Here is a 21,514-nt window from a genome sequence, read left to right on the forward strand (position 1 = left end):
TAATTGCACCTTAGCGATTTTAAATAAGACTGCATAAGTACCTTTTGAGGGATCAAGTCATCGCGTAGTTCAGGTGAGAATACTCTTTTTCTTTCTTTATCTAGATTGAACAATAGCATTATAGCTAAAATTGCCAATGTATTCTCGGAACAGATCAAGTCATAACGTAGTTCTGATATATTTTTTTTTGGTGGACTTACCTTTGCCATTTTAGCTAAAGCTGCCTACGTACCTCGGAACGGATCAAGTCATTATTTAGTTCACCAATTATTTGCACGTGCTTTGGAAGGGTTGATAAAATGAAATTTGTTTGATAAGTCAAATATTAAAAATTAATTTATATTCTTTTTCTTTTTAAAATAAATAAATCAAGAATGTGATTATTGTACATGACTTTCTGAATAAGTTTTAGCTAGAAAAAAAATAGAAGGAAGTTATATTTGATATGTTCGGATTCAAAATTAAGTAATAATAATATCGTATGCTTAGTAAGTTAATTGATATCCTACGCGTATTGAAAAATTGGTGGTAACTTAGTGTATCTAGTTATGATCATGATTGTTTATTGTTGTAAAATTAAATATATATATTTATCATTAAAAATCAACAACTATAAGAAGAAGAGAACATAATAATTTTAGGAATAATTTTAGGATCTCTATCTCTGTTATGACTGGAGAGTTGGATATCTCTCATAAATCATAGCAGACATTAATCGAACTAATACCTCTCTATTATGGCCCAATCACACTGTCACACGTGTCCACATGCAAGACAAAATGTAATCAGATAATGGGCGAATGGACCCTAATTAATTGGACTAATACCAAATCGACAGTCTTGTTTTTGACAAATCAGATTTGGTCTTATTTATTCAACCGGTTTGTTCGGTTTTTTATTGGTTCATTTTATCGTTTTTTAATCAATTTCTTCGGTTTTTCATTGGTTCATTTTATCGTTTTCAATTTCAATCACCACGTTCTATCATCATCTAGCAATTGATCCGCAGGTTTTGGCTTTTTCGATCATCAAATTGTTTTCACAAACTACCGGTTTTCACATTTCTTTGTACCTAGTTGAAAATTTTGTTCACCGGCGTTGAAACTACAACTCCCTCATCAATTTCGCGACGCTTTCAATATAAAAAAAGTCCCCTGTTGGATGTCCCGCGGTGCGACTGGAAACTAGTTTCGATTAGAATGACCAATTCTTATCCATATCTTAAGGCTTCCTATAGTATTCTCAGAGAGTTCATCGGAGGTCGGCCATGTTGATCTTTCTCATTTTTTTCCCGACCTCCGATCAGTTTTTCTTTTTGGCAACGATAATTTCTTTATATTATTACCTGATATTAAAGGATATTTTGTAAAAAAAATTTCGGGAAGGTAATATTTTCCAAGGATATTTCGTTCATTAATTGAGTTAATTTTCTTTCTAAAATTGTTTTGTATTATTGGTTCAAACTAATTGTCTTGTCTATTAGAGCTCATTTGTGCTATAAATAGTCTTAGGAATATAAATTTTTTAGCATGAAAAACAAAAGCATCAGTGAAGACAACCCTGATAAAAAACTAATAAGTTTATATATTCATATATTGGCCTAAGCCAATTCTATAATTCACTTAAGCAAATCTAACTAAAGGGATAACGAGTAATTGTTAAAGACTTTGAGCAATAATGGTTTTGGTCGATAGAATGACTTGCCAAGGCCGACCTTCATATTCTATTCTTATTTATAGTCTCGTTTATTGATGAATGCAGCAATGATGATGACCATTTAATAGAAACAAATATTTGGAATATAGCTAACTTTTATTTTGTTTATTTATATTGGCACAAGCTAAATGTAATGTCTGTTAGAGGTCATTTGTGCTATAAATAGTCTTAGGGATATAAATTTCTTTAGAAGAAAAAACAAAAGTATCAGTGAAGAGAACTATGATGAAAAACTAATGGGTTTGTATATTTATATATTGGCATAGACTAATTCGATAATCCATTTAAGCAAATCTAACTAAAGGAATAACAGCAAGTAATTGTTAAAGACTTCAAGCAGTACTGATTTTGGTTGATTGAATGACTTACTAAGGGTGGCCTTCATATTTTATTTCTGTTTATATCCCAATTGTTGATGAATGTAGCAATGATGACGACCATTTAATAGAAATACATATTTGGAACAAAACTAACTTTTATTTTGTTTCTTTATATTGGGTCAAGTTAATTGTCATGTCTGTCAGAACTCTAATAGTCTTAATAATATAAATTTCTTTAGGAAGGAAAACAAAAGTATCAGCGAAGATGACCCTGATGAAAAACTAATAAATTTATATATTTATATATTGATCTTGACCAATTCTGTCATTCGCATAAGCAAATTTAATTAAAAAGATAATAGCGAGTTATTATACGGTTAGAGGTAAATTACAGTAAGAGAAATTGTATCTTTCATATACCCTTGATTGGAACGGAGGTTATCTATCATGAGGAGACCGCCCTCATTATCTGGGCAGTGACGCCAAGCAGTCCCTGTGTCCGTCCAAGAGAAGGCAAGGGGAGGTAAAAAAGGGGAAAGGGAGAAAAAAAGAAGAAGACCACCGGGAACGAAAATAACCGGAATATAGAGGGGGATATAGGCTTTTTGATCCCGGTGGAGGTGACATCCGATGTACCCGGCCGAAGCCAGATGCGCCGGTGAGAGGGCTCTGGTTAGGATTTTTCTCTAGAGGCGCAGGAGTGGGAGAGAGGAGGGAGAATTCTTCTTTTTTTTTTTGGTCTTTATTCACAACCCCACCTCAAATATTGTGCATGTCAAAAAAGATTATCTAATATGTATTGATAAAGTGATCTTTTTTTTGTACGATAATGCAGAGTATATGGGTGCTGCTCCCCACAACTATCTTCCAGCTCACGGGACTTGAAAACAAGGCGCTCAAGCGTACAAGCTGTCCAATAGGAGTAACCTTTTTTTTTTTTTTTTAAACCATGATTCACGGCAACCTGTATTAAAATTTTTAGCAGCGTTGTATGATCACCTGCCTAACCTTTTTGGATTAATAAAATGAACTTTATTTGGATTAATAAAATTCAAAATTTTGTTTAATTCATAATTTCCTAAAATTGGGATAAAGTCTACATACTTTTAAGATGCGATTGAATTTTAAAAAATGGATAAGAAAATAGCATAAGAAAATGGCATCCCTAATCATTGGTCGAACAACGTCTTCCGACTCGCAGCAAAACGCGGGTTTCGAACCTAGTTAATCTATAACGGGTAAGTACAATACCTACATATATTTTAAATAAGATATTTATCATCATGGTCTTAAACTTCAGACGCCTCAAGCAAGTAAAGGCTTTACCCACCATACCCCTGGGCGACCCTAAGCACATAATTTAGTTAGATACATAATAAGGAGGAAAAAAGAAGAAAAAGGAAGAAAGAAAAATCTTCATGACCTATCAAGGTGCAAATTTTCTTGGGGAGCCCCTGACGTGTTCTCCTTGTAAATCTCCTAGCATGCGAGGAACATTACCGTTGCGTTTGATAAAATAGCAGCGTTTGATTTAGTTTGATTTAGTTTGATTTAACGAGATGAAAATAAAAGTAGTTGAAAAAAATTATTATTAAAATTGAAGAAAAAAATAAAAAAAATAATGATTATATTATTGAATTAAGAGAAAAGTAATGAATAATTGAGAAAAATTATTATTAAAAAATTAATTATAATAATTTAAAAAAAGTGTATGAGTGAATTTATTATTAAATTGATGAAAAAATAAAAATAACGATTGTATTAAAGTTAAGTTAAATTAATTTTAACTCCATTTCGAAATGAAACAACACCATCAAATTTCAAAAGGTTTGACTTCGTAGTTAAAGAGAAACTCATATATTCACCTAATTTTGAATTTGAAATTTTTTGAAATCACCGGAACGCTTTTGACGTGATTATCCACTTCGTACATCTCTGGAGATTCACGGAGTCCTGAAAATTTGTTTGGCGAAATTTAGACACACCCCCGAGTTAGGAAAAAAAAATTAATACCTTTAATTCTGTTGATAAGGTATATCAGCCAATATAAGCGTAAGCTCACCGGATAATACATGATCATGACGTGACAAAAAATTTAGGAAATAAAAAGAAAAAGAAAGGCAATGATGTGCCCACTTGAATCAATCAGTAAGCAAAAGAATGGCCATTATTAATCTTTTATAACCGAGAAAAAGCGAATTGAGAGAGTCGTTCCTCTTTCTACGCTTGTTTAAGAGATTTTTTTACCACAATGTGATAAGCCCAATTAGTAACAGACTTTGTCTACCAAATGAAAGGTTAAGGGGTCGAAACTCGACTTAAATACGAAGACGCTTGCATTAGTAGACCTATGTCATCTACCCTATAGAAGCTGTTCTGGTTCACTGTGGGCTTTGGTGGGATCATAATGACCTAGATGGGCTATATCTTACCGAACCTTTTACCCATTCGGACGAATAAAATATTTTATGATGGCTGTGAAACCCCTCTAATCTCTAAAGAAGTTGCTACGTTGGTCTCTTCTTCCCGACTTTTTATTCAACGAAAAAAAAAAAAGATTTTCTCCACCAAGAAGCAGAAGGGAAATGGGTTGCAGCGCGGTCGAGTGTGGCGATCAGGTGCGGTAATCGGCACGCTTCTTTTCATGCACACCCTTGTGCCTGCCAATCCACGTAGGGACTTGAGTGCTGTTCCGACACGTGGGCCACCTTTGATTCATTTCTGTTGATTTATTCTCCAATTCTGTGTGAAAGACGAGAAAAAAGGCACCAGGGTTTATGCTTTTTCTGGGATTTTTCTAATATAATTCCTTATGACACGAAGTCAAATTAGAAAATTCCTATTTTTCTCGATTCGTTTTTCAACCCCCATAAGTAACTTTTCATTTGCAATCATGCATTTTTTTTTGCGATAACTACGCCATTTGCTTATTTAATAATAAAATTGTAAAAAAGCATGCTTGTAGAAAAAAAAATTGTACAAGCACTACCTCAACTAATCATCCGTCCATCTGCTTCGCTAAAGCTCTTGAAAAATTCAATTCCCCAGCTGAATTTGTACCAAATTTCTGATAGAAAGTACCTGTCTATGAGCCTAGGCCGATAATATTTGACACGACGCGATAACATGACACGGAATTAAACATGTTCGGGTTAGACATTTTTTGTATTCAATCTAAACGGGTCAAATCCGTTTAGATATGGTTAATAAGTGTGTCTTATCGGATTGAATCCGTGTAATTCGATTATACACAATTAAACTTGTTTATTTAGATGTGTTTAATCATGTTACTATAATTGCGTAACCCATTAATCCGTTTATGTATCTGAATTTATCAAAATATCCTTATGTAACCTCCATAACCTAATTTCCTTCTAATCCCTCCGAGTTCCAGCCTCCACATTCTTCCCTTCCACGCGACAACACTCAAGAGTCTCAAACAAAGACGACCTCACCTGAGTCACCTCGATCGACCTCGGACCTCGCAACCCTCGAGCCCTCTCTCCGATAGACGAAAACGACCTCACCTCGACTTCAGATGAAGATGACCTCACCTTGACCTCGAGGCTCAGACGAAGACGACCTCACCTTGACCGCGCGACCTCGACCCCGACTCCACCTCACGACCATGACTATTTCTCTCTAGCTCGCTCTCAGTGCTCGATCTCTCTCCATCTCTCTGTCTGTCTTGTGTAGTTTCTCTATTGGACGAGCTACTGGACGAGCAGGCATCCCGTGGTGGTGAGAATTGTAGACGCCGCAGTGAATCGTGCTTGATGTCGCCACATACTGATCAGATCTGATCGTATTTCGAATTCAGGAGCTAGGTTTCTATCGGTAAAGGATACTTCTTACTCGACTGTGTGCGCCTAAGGTTTAATTAGGTGGTAGGTGATGAAACTCCACTGATTCGCTGGATGTGTTTGATTTCGGATTGAGGAATTTGATTATGTGAAATTGCGTCTCCTTGATCTAATCGGAATTTTGAAGTGTATCGGGGAGAGCTCTGTTGAGCGTGTTCTTTCATTTCTCTGCATTTTACAGAAGTGGACAGTGGTGCTTGATCTTTTGTGATTTGTTTTGGATTGGTGCAATATTCTATGGATTTGTTCTGGCAATTGGGAAGTGATTATGGATTCGATTGTATAAATGGTAAACATGTCGTGTTAACGTATTCGGATAACCGGGTTGAACGAATAAACAGGTCGTGTTAACGTGTTCGGACAACTGGGTTAATTGGATAAACATGTCGTGTTAACGTGTTCGGATAACCATATATAATCGTGTCGTGTATGGATACATGTACCTATTATGATACGTTTCGATAAATAGATTTAAACGTGTCATGTACGGGTTAACACTAATATAAACGTGTCGTGTTCGTATTTTCAAATCCCGACCCGTTTAATAATCGTGTAGTGTACGGGTTATAACTTTGACGATACGAGTCCGTTTAGACACGATACGAATTGCCACCCCTACATGTGCCTTTCAATTCATGGTAATTGAACGATGTCGTTGAATGAAATGAAAAACGATGTCGTAGTAGGTAATTGAGATTATAAGAAGCTAAAAATGATTTAATCATAATTTTGGATTTTAGATGTAAATAATAAAAAAAAATTTGAGAAAAGGTAACTATCAAATTTTTCTTGAGAAAAGGCTGGTTTTACTCCTTATTCTTTAGAGATTTGAATATTTTGGTCCTAAATATTTTTTGGGTCGACACTTGTCCTTAACTTTTCCCATAAGAGTTGGTTTTTCAGTCCTCAAATCCAATCAATGCCACGACCTTTCCATCCCAATAATAATAATAATAATAATAAGAGTAGGTTTTGGAAAAAAATTTCAAATAAATGAAAATTAGAAAACAAAAGAATAAAAGAAGAATTGAAGGGAGAAGGGGAAGGACAGCAATAGGACCTCACCGGCGGCCAACCCCAACAACCTCAATTGAGAGCCTCGTCGACAGCCACCGTCCGTACGATCGATGTTACCAATAACCACAATAGTCGTCAGCGACTCCATTATGGCGGTGATGGGCACTGGTGCTGCCTCTACTGCCCTTCCCCATTCCAGTTTGATCTCTTGGAGCATTCTCTTATTTCAATATTTCATTTTTTAAATAAATTTTAAATTAAAAAATTATTTCTTGACAAAAAAGTTTAAAAAATTGACCAAAAATTGATTGGAGGGCTAAAAGTGACACTATTAAGGATGGTTGAGGATAAGTCTGAGCTCAAATAAAGGCTTAGGACTCTAGCAAAATTAAATAAATAAATAAAAGTTTAGGACGAAAATGAAAATTTTAAAAACTTGAGTACTAAATATAACATTTTCTTATACTTATCTCTATTTCTTTTTATTACAAGAAAAGTCTAAATAAAATAATAAAGGAATGGAAATAAAAAAACTCTGCTCGCTATACTTGGAACTTCTTACTTCCAAACAAGAAATTGGTTCTGTTTGAGAATGGAGTTAAATTCCATCACAATTCCACTCTAATTCATTTTTCCCAAATTTAATAACATAATCATTACTATTTTACTTTTTTTATCCTTTTTTGGAAAAAAAAATTATCTTCAAAATAAATGAAAATTATAAAATAAAAGAATAAAAGAAGAATTGAACAGAGAAGGGGAAGGACGGTGATGGGACCTCACGCAACCTCAATTGAGAGCCTCATCGTTAGCCACCCAGTGGCTCAATGCTTTGGAGGCCTAAGGCGAAATATAAAAATGAGGCCTTTTTTTTTTCTTTCTGATAAATTTACAAATTTTTTTATTAATTTTTTTTTGAAATTTATGAGATGCAAAATTACTTATTAAGCTTTTATTTTCAATTTCTTATGATATTTCCTTTTCAATTGATGACATAGCCAATTCTTTACTTGTTAAAAATTTATAAAGAGCTCCTTTTTTGAGATTGAATTAAACTTTCAATTCTTCTCTTTTTTATTGTTTTGGATAACTAAATTCGTATTGCCTAGTTGACATATTTACTTATAAACACTATAAAAAAATTCTTACGTGTTACAAACAATAAAATATAAGTATAAACACTTAAAAAACATATATCTATAAACAATATATATTTAATAAATTAAAAAGAATAATCAAAGTTTAGAACAATAGAACCTGATTAATTATGAAATTTGAAGGAGATCACTTGTTTCAACATGAGAGGATTGCTTCAATTGAAGGGAGTGTAATTTAATAGGAAAGATGAGAAAATAGAATAGTTGTGATAACAATTAGTATTTAAAAGTAAAACAACTCCCTTTACAAGAGTCGATTTGAGTGTTAAAACATTTATTGGAAATAGGTAGTTTGAGATAATCAAGGAGATTAACGTTTTAAGGGAGGAGATTAAATTACAAAGGTAGTTGGAGACGTTAAATGAGAGAGAAAAGGTAGAGATAATAAAAGAAATTAAGTAAATAATTAGATATGCAAGTTATGATTTATCAATTAATAAGTGAGAGAGAAAATTTAGGAGTACTTGATGAGTAATTAGATAATGTTGGCTAATTTAATATAACTGAGGCCCCTTTTTTTATTTGTAAGGCTTTGATTGTTAATTAATTTTTGGATTCTTTTCATAATTATAATTATTATATATAATAATTAATAATATTATCACAAACATAAAAATTAGGGGGCCTAATTTTGTGAGGTCTAAGGCCATTGCCTTCTTGCCAAATGAAAGAGTTGCCTCTGCAGCCATCATCGCCATAATTGAGGTTACTAATAACCACAATGGTTGTTAGCGACCCCATTATGACGGTGATGGGCACTGGTGTGGACTCCACTGCCCCCTCGCATTTCCAATTGGAAGCCTTCTTTTATTTGAATATTTTTAAAATAAATTTTAAATTAAAAAAAATATTTTGACAAAAAAGTTAAAAAAATTGACCAAAAATTGATCGGAGGATTAAAAGTGACACTATTGGGGATGGTTGAGGAAATGTTGGAGCTCAAATAAAGAATTAGGAGTCTGGCAAAATTAAATAAATTAATAAAGATTTAGGATGCAAATAAAAAAGATTCAAAAATTGAGTACTAAATATAACTTTCTTTTATACTTTTCTCCATTTCTTTTTGTTAGAAGAAAAGTTTAAATAAAATAATAACCGGAAATAAAAAAGCCCCATTTCCCATACTTGGACCTTCTTACTTCCAAACGAGAAATATATATTTACATTACCCTTTCTTTCTCCACCATTTTTTACTTTATTAATTAGCAAAAGAAGTTAAGTAGCACTATATTGGCTTCAACAGAAACATTTTAAAATTATGAGAAATATTGTTTATGTAAGTCTGGAAGATTGAATATTAAAAAGTATATGCATAAGAAAAGCTCTCTCTTTGCCTTTTACTAATTTTAGAAAAATCTTCAGTTTAAAAAACTATCATCCTTAAAAATATTTTTCAAATGAGAAATGTCATATGAGCGGCACACATCCTCGTTAAAAGAATCAGGTAGTAGGGATTTCATAATATTCTAATAATGAATTACTCGATTATTTTATTTTATTTTATTTTTTGCTGAATAATAAATGGATTAGTTAAGATTTGGCTACGATGTCAAAAGATATCGGACTTCTAGTAATCGTCGCACTCGAACAGGTGAAAATTGTCTCAGAGTAGGGCCCATCCACATGCCAGAATTTCGGACCGGAGGTTGGATATATCAAGCGGCTCTGGTCCAACAAATGCACAGTGGGATCCACCGACAAATTACCCTTATCCCTTCGCCATTGCCTCCGGTGGACCTGACCGCACCAGATCTCCCCTCCTAAAGCTTGCTAAGTAGAGGATCCTAGCATTAGCGATTTAATCAAGCTGGTTAAGCAAAGGCAAATCAGCCTCCTTCCCCCCTTTTTTTTAACCTATCAGAAAAAAGCCAACCGTTTCTTTTCCTAGAAAAACCCCACATTTGATTTTTCCTTTCCTCCATTACATCACTCGCAACTCAATCAAACTCATCCTTTTCGACTTGCTTTATGCCTTGAATTTTATATAAAGAGTAAACTAATAATTTATTCATCGAAACATTAATATTACATCAAATTAGATTTAATTTTTTTTTATTAAATTTTGACAAATTAAGTGTGCATATTCCGTCTGTCTGCCATCCAATAGTGAACAAAAACATCTGATATAACATTATTTTTTACTTTTTTTTATATTAATTTTGACATTGACATATTAAATATATATCATGTTATTTATTCTGTTGACTTTTTAACTGCATGTAGACAGATAAAATGGACAATATAATGTACATTTTGTAGATCAATATTAAAATTGATGTAAAAATTTTCTTGATGTCAGATTTGATGTAATATCGATCTCTTGAGGAGAAATTATTAGTTTACTCTTCTATCAATCATCGTAATTGATTCAGCTTATAAAGTGAATTATCAATCAAAGCGGGATTAATGTTTATATTCGGTAATTGATACGAATAAAAATCTCAGTAGAAATATTAATATAGAAAATCCATCCCTCCGAAAGTGGAAGAGAGAGGAGAAAATTTTAGAAAAGTCGACGAGGACAAAATAAGTGGTGCAAGCAAAAGTTAAAGCCCCACGCTTTTATTTATTCATTGTGATTGCGATTTTGATAGTGATGGGGACAAATTGTTAATTAAAGTTGCATGCTTTGCTACCCCCTATCTATATCTATACTACTTTATAGAAAGGCAAAAAAAAAAAAAAATGATCCTTTCTCCATTGGCTCCTCGAAACTAAAGGCAAGATCTTTGGACGAAATTAGAGCCGCCGCAGCTTCGTGAGGTCATGGTGTGCTTGGTCCGTCCTGCTACGCATCCGCGTCATAAGATTAGAATACAACAAATACAAGAATATGTTGAATTTCGTCGGCCCTGATGGCCACTTGATCCGATTCTTCATAAACTCTATCGACCGCGTAACTTTCGGCTCTTTTTTTTTTTTTTTCGGTGGTTGCTTTTGGCTCATTTTGGTTCAACCAATTGCTAATCTTTTGCAATTTGGCAGTCAAAAGTGGAAGGAAAAGGAAGTGAATGATTTGGCAACTACAAGTGTTTTCGCCTCATTAATTAATGTGAAATCTTGTTGGAGTTCGATTTGGGGTTTGGTAATCAGATAAAGCCCATGCCGGTTTCTGCCTCTTCCTTGACTTTAGCGGTCATTCGCTCACTTTTTTTTTTAACGTGTACTCAAATATTTAAAAGTTTAATAAATCCAAATTAATTAAGTTTGTTTCAAATTGAGTTATTAAGGGTAAAAGTTTATTATAATGATCCGTTTGTTTTCAGCGTTAAAATCACAAAAATTTTAACTTTAATTTTAACTCAATCCACTGCACAATAAAAATACACATTTTCCAAGTAAAAAATTTTAATTCTAACTCAACACACTACACAATATTTTATCATTTTCTACATTTAAAATCAAAATTACTTTAACTCTGAAACCAAACGCACAATTATCTTTCATGTGATTTTTTACTTAAGACTGGAACTGATTTCTTATTAGAAAAAATAAATATTGAACCAGCTGAATCAATAATTTCACTGGGGCCATTCACTATTTACTAAAGTATTCAGTATTCACACACACGGAGCCAGGGGAGAGAGAGAGAGCGCGGTGATGTTAGTCACTGGGGGAGACTGCACCCGCCTTTTTTCCTTAGCTTCGTCGCTCTCTCTCCCTCCATGTGACTCACCTCCTTCCTCCTCCTCTAGCCCCGATCCATCTATCCTCCCTCTTCTCTCTCTTCTCTCCCTCTCTCCCCATGTCTATATAAATGGGTGAATCTCTCATTTGTTCATTTTCTTTGTTGGGTATCCCAGCTTGATGATCAGACACCCTGTCAGACACAGAGAATCGCTCTCTAGCTCAGCTCTAGCACACTTTCCTCCCTCTGCTGGACCAAATCTTGGAAATGGGCAGCCTGTGTTCTTGAAAATCCATTTTACAGAGAGAGAGAGAGAGAGAGAGAGAGAGAGAGAGGGAGAGGAGGAAGCAGAGATGAGAGCTTTCTTGGTCTTGCTCTTCTTGGGTCTCTCATGGGCTCCTCTGAGCTCCGCTTCACCTTCGAGTCCGAAAGATGGGAATTCCGGAAAGGATCCTCTCAAGTTGATCTTGGGTGAGTAACGAAAGGCCCATTTTGATACCGCGTGATTGTTGTTTGATACTTCGTCCAATGGCCTTTGTTCGGGTGGATGAGGATTCTGTGGAAAGTGATGGGAATTGGGAATAGGCTTTGAAGTTCTACTGCTTTTAACTATTTATTTACTGATAATTTGACTGTCCGTTAGACTCTGTCGTGTTCTGTGTTAGGCTCGTTCATGTTGGATGATGAGTTCAGCAAGAAATAAGAAAAAACAATCAAAGTTTGAACTGTTTTATGGGATCTTTCATTCTATGGACACATTTGTTATGAAGGAAAGAAATGCAAAATCGCAATTTGGATCGGTCGTGGCTATCAGGCAATATCATTCCGGCATTTTTTTGTCGATTCCTTAGCAAACATCCTCTGAGTTTCTAATGCAATCTTGATGCCTTCATGAAGACACTTGCCTAGGACAGTGTTTTTGGTCTCCTGAGAAAAGCCTTTAGAGGATTCTGAGATGATGTTGTTACTTTCTCTGTTTTTGTGATTTACTTGTTCCTTTTACAGGGGGAGAGAATTTGGGGCCACTGAAGAATGGGATCTCGGAGCCTTCTGCACAAGCTCCAGGACCCATGGCAGATGATCAAAACAGCACCATTCTGTTGGCGGCCAAGAGAACAAACAGGCCCGACATTCTTCATGGATTCAGGCGGTATCGTAATGGTTGGAATATCACCGATCAGCACTATTGGGCTGTAAGTTGCTCTTTTCCTAATTGTGGTGCTCAAATTTTTTTTTTTTTGGATAATTGTGATGCTCAATTATTCAAAAAGTAATCCAAATAATTTTTAAGTCTTTGCTGGGATTTAGTGTTTCATAAAGTTCATACACTGGATGAGGATATCATTGTCAAATTATATGTTATTTTTGTTGGATGAGCATAAAGTTCATCCTTGATTTGCTTGAGTGGGTGATCATGCCTTCTTTTATACACTTTGTTCAACAGGACTGGCCATTTTTATGTACCTTACACAATATTCAGATATCTTAGACTATAATGAATATATTGATATAAAAAAAATAACAGGTTTTCTCCCTTGCTGTCCTACTTGCAGTCTGTTGGATTTACGGGTACATTTGCTTTTGTGCTTGCGGTCCTATGGTTCGTTTTGTTTGGGTTGGCTCTTATGTTCCATTACTGCTGTGGATGGAGATTGAACATCAAAGACAGAGATCTTCACCATTCTCGGAGGATATGCCTTATAATGCTCATAGTCTTCACATGTGCTGCCTCGTAATGACATTTTACTTTCTACTTATTTACTTTTTTCTGTTTGCGGTTCTCTGCTTTGCTGTTACTTTGATTAATAAATTTGCCTTATTAGAATAACTTTATTTGTTTCTGCAGGGTCGGGTGCATTCTTCTTTCTGTTGGACAGGATGATTTTCATGGGGAGGTCCTCCACACCCTGAAGTATGTTGTGAACCAGTCGGATTACACTGTCCAAACCCTGCGCAACGTGACCGACTATTTATCTCTTGCAAAGAACATCAGCGTGGCTCAGATTTTTCTTCCTTCTAATGTTATGAACGACATCGACAAGTTGAATGTGGACCTCAACTCAGCAGCAGATACTCTGATGGAGAAGACCAGTGAAAACTCTGCCAAAATAAGAAAAGTTTTCAATGCAGTGTATGTTAATATTGCCTCTTCCTGGTATACAAAAAGAGTTTTTATGTGTCTCCAGGTGCATGTTGGAGTGCATTGATTTATGGGTTCAGAAATTCGAGTTTTTTGCTTTTCATGCAAGGCAATAGATTTTGCTCTTTTGGCCAGTACAAAGCAATAGATTGATTAGGCTTGGTCTTTTTGATGAATTCTTTTTTTTTTTAATGAAAAAAAATACAATTAAACTACTGGGATAATATAAAGCAATAGATTGATTAGGCTTGGTTGAGTAATAAATGCTAACTGCAACTTAGCATATGCAAGAGAGGAAAGCGATGTAAAACCCTTTATCAAAATACTGGGATTGCATTGAAAATTACAACTAAACTAGATTACATTTCTATGCGTTTTTGCAGGCGATCGGCATTAATTACAGTTGCTGCAGTCATGCTTCTCCTGGCCTTGGTTGGACTCTGTATGTATCATATGAGTGTGAGCAATAATTATATATATATATATATATATAATCGTTCCTGAATTTTGATTTTACAAATATAATTTCAATTATTTTCTTCTTGATGCTGACTTAGTTACTATTATCTTGCAGTGCTTTCAATCCTTGGGCATCGTAATGCAATACTTATGTAAGTTGCTATAATTTTAATAGGAGACATCCCTTTTTGCAAATGGCAACTAGCAAATGGCAACTATGTGATTTATCTAATTAATTATCTTGTTGCAGATTTGTTGTCAGTGGATGGTTACTTGTTGCTGTCACTTTTGTCCTCTGTGGAGTGTTTGTGATCTTCAACAAGTAAGATATCGGATCTTGAATATCTTTCGTAGGTTTTCCTTTCCGATATCTGCATTTGCACATTAACCAAAATCCATAAAAGTTAGCATAACGTTTTTAAATTCTATGGCCATCTGGTACGATGGAAGAATGTGGCAAAGGAGAATCACATATGAAGCATACTGTCATGGGAACTGCCATTCTGAAAGGAACTTAAGATCGTATCTCTTTATTGCAGTACAATTGCCGATACGTGTTTGGCAATGCAAGAATGGGTGGAGAACCCTCATGCCGAATCAGCCCTCAGCAACATCTTGCCATGTGTCGATCAGAAAACCACAAACCAGACCCTCGTACAAAGTAAACAAGTCATCAACGACATGGTCAATGTGGTCAACCAGTTCATATATACCTATGCGAACACATACCCTTCAAAGGATAGTCATTACTATTACAACCAGTCGGGTCCTATGATGCCTGCTCTCTGCTACCCCTTTGACTCTGAGTTGCGGGATCGCCAATGCGGGCCTCAAGAAGTTTCCATAGCAAATGCTTCTCTGGTATGGTCTTCTAAGGTCCATGATTCTCGGATTTGATTTCATGTTAGTTCAGATTCATATAAGTACTGATCTTTGAACGAAACAACTCTTTCTAAGATGGGTTTCACATTCATGTAACCTGAATTTACGTGACTATAGTTAACCCGATGCTTATGATGTTCTGTTCCCTTAGCATGAATGACGCCAAACTTACAAAAACCTATGTATAAAGCATATCAAGATGTCATATTTGTTACTGGACCTGGTATAGCTATTTGCTTTTCAATATGTTTCAATGTCAAAATGATGGCATCTACACTCTGGGAAACTTTGAACTACGTGATTTCCGTCGGTTCACCTCTTTGTGCATGCATTTTCAGGTATGGCAAAATTACACGTGCGAGGTCTCGCCCTTTGGTCTGTGCATAACAGAGGGAAGAGTGACCCCGGAAATATACACCCAGTTGGTCGGTGCGGTGAACGAGAGCTATGCCCTCGAGCACTACACACCACCCTTGCTCAGCCTTCAGAACTGCAACTTTGTCAGGGACACTTTCCAGGATATCACTTCAAACTACTGCCCCCCACTCCAGCGCTACCTTAGGATTGTAAATGCGGGATTGGGCCTGATCTCGATTGGGGTCTTGCTCTGTTTGCTTCTTTGGACTTTCTATGCGAACCGCCCCCAAAGGGAGGAAGTGTTTGCAAAGATGAGATTGTCTTTGCCTACAAAGGGCTGTGATGGTTCCAAGAGTAGGCATAAGAGCTGCGGTAATGGTGATCAGAATGGACCATCTACTGCTGATACTGCTGTTTAGTTTAGTTTAGTTTAGTTTCAGATTTATGTTAGAGGTAGAAGTCTTACTGAGGGACACCACAAGGATTTTCTTCTTTGTTCCGGTTTGGGAGATCCCTCTATCCTCTCAAAAGGGGAAGAAACCAAGTGAGGCGAAGCGTCACTTTGAGTTTGGTGGAGAAGCAATATACGGCCATTTTCGTATGATCTTTCTTGTCAGCAACATGCATAGTGAGAAAGCAAATCGATTGTTTGATGGAAGGTTTAACTGTTCCGTGTTGAAGGATCAAATCCTGCTATAGACAAGCTGAAAGCTATAGCAAATGGATGTTGCCTTCTTATATCGTGTTACATACCAGGCGGCTGAAACAGGGTGCGAAAGGTAAGATGTCAGGGGGAAAGCTAAGTTTTTGAGATGGTAGGAGTTCCTACTGGAGAGTTAACATTTCTTAGGCGGGCATCATCTGATGCCCCAGCTAATCGTAATGCCAAAAACTCTCCAGTAGAACTGCAAGTGTGGATGTATTTTCATTTCTGAAATGCTTTATGACTAGTTCTGAATGCAACCGGGTGCAATGTAATATCGCCCAGGATCAGCAACTGATAACTTTTGCCCCAATCGAAAATTTTGGTCAATTTCATCGGCAACTTGATAAAAGAAACTGACTCGATTTTCTGGCGTAAGCAGATCAAGTGATATCATGATATTACTGTGTGAGTATACAAGGAAGAGAACCAACCTGAAAGTATGGAACATCTCGAACGCATTCGACTCTCTATCAGATATAAAACTATGGAGTACCAATTCACAGATCAACAAATTAAAATGAAAACTCGAAGAAGGCGGCAGCATCAGAAGATGTGCACGAAGATGGCCGTGATCACGATCATCGCCTTGAAATTCTTCATTGCAACCGCATTATTTCCCTGACCGTTTCCACCAGTAGGTGGATATGACCCATCTCCTCCCTTCCGGTTGCTCCCCTCGAGAAGGTCACCGACTCCGTGGACAACAATCCACTCGTTCTTGTACAGCTCAGGGCGGACAATCGGAACCTTATTGACCATCAGCTTATTATCATTTGATTTCGTGACATGAACCCTGAACCCTTTACGGTAAGTCGGTATTGCAACCGCCCCATTCTCGATATCGACCAGATCTCCCCACAAGAGCCTGCAAGGGACGGTGTGTTGGAGAAAGATTGAGGGGTACTCGCCGAAATTCCGGACTCTTTTGGTGATCGATTCATCTATCGGGGCAAAAATTGTCAGCAGAGTTGCTGGGTTCTCGATACCGAGCAGTTGCATCCCGAGGATCGAAGCCATCACTGAGTATCCTGAAGATCTCATCACCTTCGAGGCCTTCTCGAACAAGTTATCTGCTTTAAAGTTAAAACCAGACTTCTGGCTATTCTTTATGGAGGACGCACAGAGAAGGTTGGGTGTGCGGTGGCCCTGGATCGGGACGGGGAGCTGGAAGCTCGAGTTGAAGAACTCATCAGCCCCGAAGACGACCAGCGAACCGTCGGAATAGAGTGGAGAATTGGTGATCCTGACGCCGTTGAGGGAGACGCGGGCGTCGCGGGGCAGAGTGGTGACGACAAGGGAGCGGTTCTCGAGGACAGTGGGGATCTCGGTGCCGAAGGGGAGGGAGCGGAGGAACTGGGAGGAGAGGGAGAGATCGGAGAAGTGGAATTGGAGGAGGGAGAGGGAGGGCTGGCCGGAGCGGGAGAAGGCGGAGTCGCGAGGGGAGAAGACGGTGAGGGAAGGCGAGGGGGGAATGATGTGGGTGTCGGAGATGAGGTCGAGGGTGAGGCCCATGGAGGAGAAGTGGGCGTCGGAGAGTACCTCGGCGGCTTTCTGGAGGTTCTCGGCGGGAGAGGTGACGGCAGAGGTGGAAGAGAGGAGGAGGAGAGAGAAGAAGAGTGGGGCTGCCGCCATTGATGGAGCTCAGCTCAGAGCTTTCACGGGGTTTCGGTGACTCTGTCGTCGGGAGCAGAGCATAGGGGAGTTTGTTTCTGATTGGGGAAGGTTTTGGCGGGAAATGAGATGACACGTGGCAGGGATCACACCCGGGGAATGGGAGTTTGTTAGTTGTTAGACACTGCTAATAAGATGACGAAATTGCCCCTTCGTGGATTTAGTACCCGTTCGTGATATTTTTCATTTACGGGGGCCATAGTTAATAGTTGAGTAAAGTAACAATTTATCCTGAAAGATTGATATTACATCAAATTCGGTCTCGAAATTGGATTATGACATATTAAGTGTACATCAATTGACCCATTTCGTCAATATCTCCGTTAATTATAATCAGAATTGGCGGACGTGTACATAACAGTGTCACGTGATACACGATGATTGACTGAGTAGGTTCCATATGTTTTTAAAAAATTAAAAAAATTCTGAAAAATTATTGATGATAGTTTTGATGTAACACCATCTCTTTCTTTATATTGTTTCCTCCCTACCTTTAATTCTTTATTTCAAAATATATCATTAAAGAAATAAATTTAAAAAAATAAATGACTATCAGATTCTGGAAACTAGAGAGGAAGATGAGGGCTTGTGCCGGGTAGATCGACAATGGTCAACCCGTCAGCCAGCGTACCTGCATGCTACCTGACGCATTAGGCGAGGTTGCCTGAGGCACCGATCCGTTGGGGTGTCCTCCCAGGTGACCTCGCCAGAGGCATCCGATGCCCCCGGCGATTTTGCGGGGGGGTCCGTGGATTGCAGGTCGCCCTACCGCAGATCTATCCTTCCCCCTCCTCTCCGATTCTCTTGGATTCGTAAAGAGAGAATGAGGGGGCATGTTGGCGGTGAAGGCACGATCCCTATCCCTCGAGGAATTCGCATGCAAGGCTTTCTCAGATCTCTCCCTTTTAGCATCACTATTGCTTTTGTTTTCTTCGATTTATAACTAACTGTTCAATTCTACTGATTAGAAGTTTAGCTCACCTTTGTTGGCTATGCTTAAATCTTGCTGCTGTTGAGTTGAAGAGGCTCAAGTAAATCCCATATAATGTAAGAATTTGAAGTTGCCATGCGGGGATTGGGGAACCAATTGGTTGCTTTTATGGGATTTTGATTGTCCAATGATTTTTGCATTTAAATAAGATGAAAAAAAATTAGAAAATGAATAGAAAAATATATATACTGCCAGAAAAAATAGGAAGGGGAAATATGATGAAAAAAAAAAAATCAAATAATGTCACATAAGATGTTTTCGTCAACTTTTTGATGGTAGGTAGGCGAAAGGTGTATTTTGAGACTAGATTTGATATAACATCAATATCTCGAGAGGTAAATGGTTAGTTTAGTCTTAATAGTTTACCCATATTTGATTTAGCCCAGCCAGCATAGTCATCGACTCCCCCTCCATATGAAAGAGCTACATACAAGTAAAAAATATTGGCTTCCATTTCGTTTAAGAGAAGAACTCGACTCGATTTGCCAGTCTCATTTCTGATCTTTAAGAAATATAACAGCGACCTCAGACATTGTTATTTTTTGAAAATTGACCAACAGTTCTCTCGCTTTCCTCTCTCACGACTCTCTCGGCTCTCTCCCGCAACTTCTCTTCCTCTCCATTGCCTTCACCTCCACTTGTGCCTGGCCATTTGTAGATTAGGTCATGGGTAGACACCTCGGCCGTGGAAAGATGGAACGCAATCGAGTTCAACCTCAAAATATATTTTCTTCGGTAATTTTTGCAGATAAGAGAGACGTAATTGCAGTATAAGACTTATTGTGAAAAAAAGAATACATTATTAAAAAATATTTATTCAAAGAAAATAAAAAATATTAAAAAAAAAAAGAAGAAGACAAGTCGTCTCCCTTTAGTTTGCCAGAGCTTCGACCCACCTAGGGTTCATAGACATTTGAGTCAGGTTCGCCCTTGGTTCGTGAGCCCTATGGTCCACAAGCCCCGACTAGGCGACGATCAAAGGGTCTTCTCACTCTTCGATCAAGCCCAAGGCTCGCGAGCACTGGGCTGGCCTACTCGGGGCTCGTGGACCCTAGGGATGGCTTTGCAAGCCAAAGGCCAACCTGACCCTGGGGTCTACAAACCCCAAGTGGCTTGGAAGCCACCAGCTCAGAACCCAGTACTTCGTAGGTTTTGAGCATCTCTGACCCAGATCTTTGTTAATCAAGGCCAAGTCCGGCCAAATCAAGGCTACATTTGGCTTCACGACCTCGATTCCGGCAGGGAAAGATGTTGACGTCGCCGGAGGTCGATTTCGACTGCCACCTCCAACGACAGCAGAGGGGGTATCAAGGGAGTGGCACGATTTGAAAATTTGATGAATAACTTGCGGCAGATTGGTAATTTAGTACTTATTACATATGGGAATTCCTATTACATAGGTGATGGTGAAGAATGACTACTCATTGCCTACTATATATCCTACACCGAATTCGCAAATACTATTACGATTACGGACGGAAACAAACGATGTAACGGGCAATACACACAAAATTGATCCTAAATGAATACCCATTACATCTAACCAATCGTACCCTTAGGGAAACCTATCTTCCACATGACTATAGGGCTTCCTAAGGAAACAATAGGCTTCCTAAAACCTACGAAGCACATGGACTCTATTTGGTTGCCTCAATGTGCTCTGTTCACATCATACCCCTTAAATGATCATATTTTAAGGAATCACTAGAATATACATGTGCGTGTGTGTGTTTGTATATATCCTAATCAATAATCCACAATCTTCAGAATCTATGAGAGCCTTCCAGCAAACAAAAGTGTGTGTTGTGTTTGTGTAATTTTGTACAAATTCACCTCTCTAAATTCTGCACCCTGCAGTATGATTCCGAGGACAATGGATTTGAGCTAGAAAATTTCCAGATGGTAAGGAGGGGAACTTGGTATTTTCTCGAGCCTTTGCTCAGCTGTTTTCTTAGCTGCAAATGACCTCGACTGAGAGCTTCTTCATTACGATTGGGTACAGATCCCCAGTGCACACCGAACATCTCGGGAGTCCCAGGCACTGTACATGAGTTTTGGCCGACGCAAGTCTACAAGAAGAAAGTGGAGCATGGAGCTTTTATCAAGATAATCTTTGTCAAGTTCCCCAACTTCTCCACATCGCAGAGTCACACTTGCTTCCAGAGATTGGGAAGGTTTCTAGTTTTCCATTCTCTTCCTTTTTCGGTATGAACAACCAGCAAGCTGCTGTTGGATTGAGCCATGAACGAGGAACATGACACCTGAGATTTTAGACAATTATCAGCATGTTATGAAACTCGTTCTTGCACTCAACCGGATGGCTCCCTACCATCTCTAAGAAGCTTCCCACCTTTGCTCAAGCATTTCTTCTCACTGTATGTTCCTGCATAATCGCACCAACCACAGCTTCCGGAGGCTTTATATATGGGGCAGTACCGACCGATGCTCCGCCCGTTTATCCAAATATAGCCTTTGCCCATACTCCCTATGTCCTAAACCAATGGCGTGTTGCCAGATGGGTCATTGAAAACTGTCTAATACAAAAATCAGGGCACATGTATATTTTTTCTATAAGCCAAACTTGGATTCTATCGTGATGGCACCGGA

General features: G+C 37.8%; 2 protein-coding genes across 2 annotated transcripts; one reads left to right on the forward strand and one right to left on the reverse strand.

Annotated features, from left to right (window-relative positions):
• The first annotated feature begins 11,677 nt into the window (after window positions 1-11,677).
• LOC116200269 lies at window positions 11,678-16,555 on the forward strand. The gene is made up of 9 exons (XM_031531102.1): window positions 11,678-12,172; window positions 12,707-12,894; window positions 13,255-13,433; window positions 13,548-13,832; window positions 14,225-14,283; window positions 14,416-14,452; window positions 14,551-14,622; window positions 14,840-15,161; window positions 15,521-16,555. The coding sequence occupies exons 1-9, from the start codon at window positions 11,881-11,883 to the stop codon at window positions 15,956-15,958; spliced, it is 1,872 nt and encodes a 623-aa protein (XP_031386962.1). The 5' UTR covers window positions 11,678-11,880; the 3' UTR covers window positions 15,959-16,555.
• A 64-nt stretch (window positions 16,556-16,619) lies between these two features.
• Window positions 16,620-17,951, reverse strand: LOC116200270 (putative fasciclin-like arabinogalactan protein 20). The gene has a single exon (XM_031531103.1). The coding sequence runs from the start codon at window positions 17,875-17,877 to the stop codon at window positions 16,789-16,791; it is 1,089 nt and encodes a 362-aa protein (XP_031386963.1). The 5' UTR covers window positions 17,878-17,951; the 3' UTR covers window positions 16,620-16,788.
• Window positions 17,952-21,514: the final 3,563 nt, after the last annotated feature.

This window comes from Punica granatum, chromosome 3 (assembly GCF_007655135.1).
Source record: "Punica granatum isolate Tunisia-2019 chromosome 3, ASM765513v2, whole genome shotgun sequence".
NCBI classification, from domain to species: Eukaryota; Viridiplantae; Streptophyta; class Magnoliopsida; order Myrtales; family Lythraceae; genus Punica; species Punica granatum.